The following is a 6368-nucleotide window of genomic DNA, read 5'->3' as shown; positions in this document are numbered from 1 at the left end:
AAGTCTGTCATGGATAATGAAGTTAACACTTTACAGTCTTCATCACTTCGTATGACGTTGTCAAAGCTCCTCGTCTTTAAGTCCTTAACACACAGTCTAAGGCCCGTAAACAGGTGGTTGATGTCCCTGGATGTCATGAGACTTGATCTACTGGTGCAGTGAATATAATTAATTAATTCAATGGGCAACTCCCCGTCAACAAGATGCGTGGAGCACATGCGGTTGTCCTAGTGAATAAAGATTTCCCTTTCCACAAATATCTTTAACCGATCTCCGGCTTTTATACTGGTGCGTGTACTGGCGCCGCAAATGAAGCAAGTCTTTGAATGTGGCCTGATAAAACTTTGGTTTATGGTAATGGTGTATGACTACGTGTTACTTGCGAAACCGGCTGTTCTTGTGACATCGTTGGTACTGCTTCTTCAAAACCCGCCTGCCTTCGTACTTGTGATGTTGGTTGGATTGGTACTAGTAAAGGTGATACGTCTGGTACTTGCGACGTGAATGGTTCTGGTACTTGTGAAGCGAATGGTTCTGGTGCTTGTGAAGCGAATGGTTCTGGTGCTTGTAAAGCGGATGGTTCTGGTACTTGTAAAGCGGATGGTTCTGGTACTTGTAAAGCGGATGGTTCTGGTACTCGTGACGCGGATGGTTTTGGTACTCGTGACGCGGATGGTTTTGGTACTCGTGACGCGGATGGTTTTGGTACTCGTGACGCGGATGGTGCTGGTACTCGGGACGTGGATGGTTCTGGTACCTGGTTTACGGGTTTTGTTGGTGTAGGCGAGGGCGATGATGTCCAAGAGCCATGACCGCTACTGAAGGACGATTTGGAAGCATTTATGAACGTTTGAAACTTTCCCGATAATCCGGCGCATTTGAAACAAATCTTTGTCGTTGTGCCGTTAACTGCAAATGGTAATTAGTCCTAAGTGAAACGGAGAAAACGCGCGAAACTAGCTACAGCGCGAGTACCTATACGTCTACTTGTAGTATTGTTAACCTTCCGATTACACGCGTAGCATTTGTTTGGACCATCTCCACATTCGAATAGACATACGTTTTGTGATAAAGGAAGCTCGTAATACCATTCGTACAAGCTATAATCTAAAAAACATAAAGGTCATCTAGAAACGAAAACGACTGCACTTTTTATACATCGCTTTTAGATTTAATCTAAAAGCGATGTTTATGTTTTCGACAATCAATCGTAAGGTCATTGATAAAACAGGGAATAAAGCATGTTTTTTTATTCTTGTTGAACAAATGTAAAGTCTACTTTGTTAGTGCTCACCAATCTAACCAATAAACCCCACCCAATCACATTCCCCTTGATAGATTTATATACATGGCTAAGTATTTAGATTTTAGCTTGTACGAATGATCTTACGAGCTTCCTTCATCACAAAACGTATGTCTATGCTCAGAACAAATGCTACGCGTGTAACCGGAAGGTTAACAATACTATAAGTAGACGTATAGCTACTCGCGCTGTAGCTAGTTTCGCGCGTTTTCTCCGTTTCACTAAAGACTTATTACCATTTGCAATTAACGGCACAACGACAAAGATTTGTTTCAAATGCGCCGGATTATCGCGATAGTTTCAAACGTTCTTAAATGCTTCCAAATCGTCCTTCAGTAGCGGTCAAGTCTCTTGGACATCATCGCCCTCGCCTACACCAACAAAACCCGTAAACCAGGTACCAGAACCATCCGCTTCACAAGTACCAGAACCATCCGCTTCACAAGTACCAGAACAATTCGCTTCACAAGTACCAGAACCATCCACGTCACAATTACCAGAACCATCCACGTCACAATTACCAGAACCATCCACGTCACGAGTGCCAGAACCATCCACGTCACGAGTGCCAGAACCATCCACGTCACGAGTGCCAGCACCATCCGCGTCACGAGTACCAGCACCATCCGCGTCACGAGTACCAGCACCATTTGCGTCACGAGTACCAGCACCATCCGCGTCACAAACACCAGAACCATCCGCTTCACAAGTACCAGAACCATCCACGTCACAAGTACCGGAATTATTCAATTCACAAGTACCAGAACCATCCGCGTCACGAGTACCAGAACCATCCGCGTCACGAGTACCAAAACCATCCGCGTCACGAGTACCAAAACCATCCGCGTCACGAGTACCAAAACCATCCGCGTCACGAGTACCAGAACCATCCGCTTTACAAGTACCAGAACCATCCGCTTTACAAGCACCAGAACCATTCGCTTCACAAGCACCAGAACCATTCGCTTCACAAGTACCAGAACCATTCACGTCGCAAGTACCAGACGTATCACCTTTACTAGTACCAATCCAACCAACATCACAAGTACGAAGGCAGGCGGGTTTTGAAGAAGCAGTACCAACGATGTCACAAGAACAGCCGGTTTCGCAAGTAACACGTAGTCATACACCTATTACCATAAACCAAAGTTTTATCAGGCCACATTCAAAGACTTGCTTCATTTGCGGCGCCAGTACACGCACCAGTATAAAAGCCGGAGATCGGTTAAAGATATTTGTGGAAAGGGCAATCTTTATTCACCAGGACAACCGCATGTGCTCCACGCATCTTGTTGACGGGGAGTTGCCCATTGAAATAATTAATAGTATTCACTGCACCAGTAGATCAAGTCTCATGACATCCAGGGACATCAACCACCTGTTTACGGGCCTTAGACAGTGTGTTAAGGACTTAAAGACGAGGAGCTTTGACAACGTCATACGAAGTGATGAAGACTGTAAAGTGTTAACTTCATTATCCATGACAGACTTCCTAGAGGTTCATTCTACTTTTGAGGAACTTATTGGTACAATCAGATGCTGTTCTTCAAAGACAGCTCTAGCAGTATTCTTGATGAAACTACGAATGGGCGTCTCCAATAAAGTTTGCCTAGTCAGTTTTCCAGCTCAGTTGTTCATCAAGCCCTCATTCGATATGTACCCAACGGTAATGGTATTCATGCCATTCTAGGTTGGTACTGTACGTGCAAAGGTGGATGTTTGACGATAGGCGCTTGTGCTCATGTTAGTAGCGTAATCTGGTATCTCGGTTATCGCCGCCATGTCGATCGAGGCAGTTGGTACCAGTCAAAATTGCGTGTCGTTTGTGTAGATGCCCCTGAGCTGGAAGGGCTTCCCGACAAATGCTAAACTGTTGAACAATGTAGAAACGTAAACTATTTGATTTGAAATAAAAAATTCTACTCCAGTATCCGTTTTTGGTATTATTTCTCTATGTTTAAGGTTACGTTTTACAAAACCAAAAACTATATGAGTCAACTAAATAGTCTATGCAAAGCCCCTGAATGTCACTTCAACCGCAATGCAGCAGTGTACGAGAAGTCGAACACTTCTACAGGCGATTGGACTATTTTCCGAGTGTTTTAGACCAAAATTCCAGTGATTTTATTTCGTCGTGGACGCTGTACCCTTTGCAGTTACAAGATATACCTTTCCCACAATTTTCTTACATCTATTCTGTATAAGAAATTCGAAACTCCGAGTGTTTCGGTGTGGGGGAAGGCTGTCGTATCCGTGGCTAAAGACGATAATTCCGCCTATACTTAACATTACGGAGGAAATTTTTGTCGCCCCTCCATTCCCAGAATACTGACTATTTAGTGTTACTTTTTTTGTGAAACACATCCCTTTACCATCCAAATTTCATATCATAGCAAGAAATGGTCAAAACGGAGACAATAATTTTTAACATTACAGGCCCCAAGTGTCTACCGGTTGTTGCCGGTCTTCTTTGTCAGGAATATCGTCACTTAAAATGAGTTTTAAAGGGGTAGGCGATAAATCTTTTGAAATAAATTTTCCAGACACCGCGCTTTGCAAACTATTTGGCTGTTCGTCTAACATATTGTAGCACTGCAAATACTGGTGTCGAGAAGTCAACGTTTTTGTTATATTTACGCAGTTATTAGACGATCTAGCAATTTTCTTAAAGTAACTGTGCTTGCTTTCGAAGCGCATACAGGAAATGGTTTTCAGAGGCCCGTATTTCAGATATGCTTTTGGATAATGAACTAAGTAGTGAAATTTTGGTGTCAACATTTCGCTACCAATTACGGAATTAACAGAATTCAAAAAACTTTCAATTAGGTTTTGTAACTTTGGGATCATATTTACGTGTAAATGAGTCGCGTAGATATATTCTACAATTTCTCTCAGCTTAATATAAACGTCCCAATGCAAGTCATGTTCCTTTGGCAAAAATTCAAAACACATGAATTGGAGGAGTCGGAACAAACAAAATATCTCACTAGAGGACCCTTTCAAAGTCCCTTTTCCCACTATTGCTGCTCTAATTTGTGTTTCTGGACGGCTTGACTCTGTTTTTCCAAATAGGAAATCTTTAATAATTTCGTTAAGTTTTTCTAGGGTTAAATTTGAATTGCTCAATATATAGTTTAGAATGTGTTTTAAAATTCTTGGCATAATTCCTTCTTTTAGATCATGCATTGGATCTGGCGGTAATTATTGAGTGAGGTCGAATCCATTTATTTTCATGAGAGGGCTTTCACACCTAACCCCATACTACGTTTTTTCATTAGGATCTCTCGCTATACCTCTTAGGTGATATTTGTGGCGGTCCAATGTTCGCAACTGTAACTGGTTCTCTTTTAAATTAGTTGAAATCTTTTCTTTGGTTACCATGCAAAATCTGCATATCCTTCCTGAGTTAAAACGAGCGTTAAAACCGGCAAGTTTGTGAAGACCTAAGTTATCTCCAGAAACAATTGAAACTGTAGCTGTTAAATGGACCCCTTGACGTTCTACATAAATTCCTTCACTGGCCAATTGATTTAAACCATAAATGAGCGGCTCTAAAACTTCGTGCCAACCATAGTTCTCAATGTCTATCGATTTCGCCAAAAAAACTAGATTTATGTCACTCAATTTTGATCTATATTTTGGATCTAAATTCAAAACTGAAAAATAACATCCCGTTATTTTAAATTTACCTCGTTTTGATCCGAGAGGGTTAACTATTTCGAAGTCGTCTAAATATATTTGTAATTGTAGGGTTTTTAACGAAAAACTAGAATTCTTTTCAAAAATCGTATTGGAAATTTCACCCTGAAGAAAATGTCCAACGCACTGATCTGGAATTTTTGACAAATCTATATGTTTTTGCATCTGCAAATCCGAAGAATAAAGTTTTTGAAGGACTTTAGTAATAGGAACGTAATGAAAATGACACTTGTCATTTTTGTCAATCGATTCTTTAAACGTAATTTTAATAGGTTCTATTAATCCATATTTTGACTTGCAAACATCACTTATTTTGAAGTTCGAGTTAAGGCTTTCGAACGCCTCTACAACTTCTATGTTTTTCGAAAACAATTCGTTTTCTTCTATGTTTATATTTTTTAAGCGAATGACAGTTAGCAAATTCTCCCTATTTGTAGATTGAATTTGTTCGCAAAACATTAAGAGATCATTAGCCAGTGATTGTACTACGGTTCGAGGAAGATTATGAGCTTCTCGATATTTAAGGATAATTTTCAATATCGTTTCTCGAATTTCGGGTGGTTTTAAATATCTCTCATTCCTCTCTTCAAGATCTTCATCAAGCCCTTTATCATGTTCAACTTCATTTTCAGATACACCTGCATTTCCGGGTTGTTTAAAATCACTGGGAGGAGCGAGTGTTGCTCTGGTAGAATTAAGTTCAATGTTTTTATGTTTATATCGAACACGTCGATGATACGATTTGATTTGAGTGAAAGATCTTCCACAATTTTCCAGTCCGCAAATAATACTGAAATTACGATCATGAGAATGCTTGTTAAGCATATGAGTTAAAAGAATACCAAAGGTTTTCGCGGAAAAAGTACATCTAACACAGCTATATAAACTGGATGACGACATGATGCATGTTCTATAAACGATTTTCTTAGCTTTTAGGTAAAAGAAGCATAAAAGAGATTTTATCGATAGTTTTCGACACAAGCGCGATCGAAAAAAAGAAAAAAAAACAGGCGTTCGCGTTAACTTGACAGTGAAGATTTTCCTAATCAAGGACATCACTGAATGTACAGTTCCATGCGAAACGTTTTTCTTCTAGTCAACTAATCCTGCGATATTTGGTCAAAGCGCACTTTTCTAGGAACAGGGGGGTCTATAGATAATGGGTCGCAACATGGCCCCAGGCACAAGGGCTCTGAAGAAACTCGAGCAGATTTTTGTTGAGTGCCGAGGGAATGATTCATTCGTGAAAAGAGCGGGGGTAGTAGTTTAACTCCTTGCTTTTACTAGTTAGTTTTTCGATCTCGGCGGAAAACCTTAGCATTAAAATTTCAGAATTTCGGGTTTGCGGTCTTCGTAAGTTGGGCTC

General features: G+C 40.5%; 1 protein-coding gene across 1 annotated transcript; it reads right to left on the bottom strand.

Moving 5' to 3' along the window:
• Positions 1 to 3733: 3733 nt before the first annotated feature.
• On the bottom strand, positions 3734 to 5827 carry LOC149680479 (uncharacterized). Its single transcript, XM_089834609.1, has 3 exons — positions 4993 to 5827; positions 4597 to 4887; positions 3734 to 4494 (listed from the first exon to the last, which is right to left on the bottom strand). The coding sequence occupies exons 1-3, from the start codon at positions 5825 to 5827 to the stop codon at positions 3734 to 3736; spliced, it is 1887 nt and encodes a 628-aa protein (XP_089690735.1).
• Between the last annotated feature and the right edge of the window lie 541 nt (positions 5828 to 6368).

Source organism: Phalangium opilio, unplaced genomic scaffold (genome assembly GCF_054372755.1).
Source record: "Phalangium opilio isolate 3A_F unplaced genomic scaffold, DU_Popi_V2 ptg000039l_2, whole genome shotgun sequence".
Lineage (NCBI taxonomy): Eukaryota > Metazoa > Arthropoda > Arachnida > Opiliones > Phalangiidae > Phalangium > Phalangium opilio.
Note: the sequence above shows the minus strand (reverse complement) of the source record. Positions and strands in the feature narration are given on the sequence as shown.

Excerpts from the sequence above, each read along its gene's own strand:
- LOC149680479 (XM_089834609.1), bottom strand. The coding sequence starts at position 5,827 with ATGCTTAACAAGCATTCTCATGATCGTAATTTCAGTATTATTTGCGGA. Across the intron at positions 4,888-4,992 it reads CCCTCTCGGATCAAAACGAG|ACATTGAGAACTATGGTTGG; the intron begins GTAAATTTAAAA and ends CGAAATCGATAG. Across the intron at positions 4,495-4,596 it reads CCACAAATATCACCTAAGAG|ATCCAATGCATGATCTAAAA; the intron begins GTATAGCGAGAG and ends AATTACCGCCAG.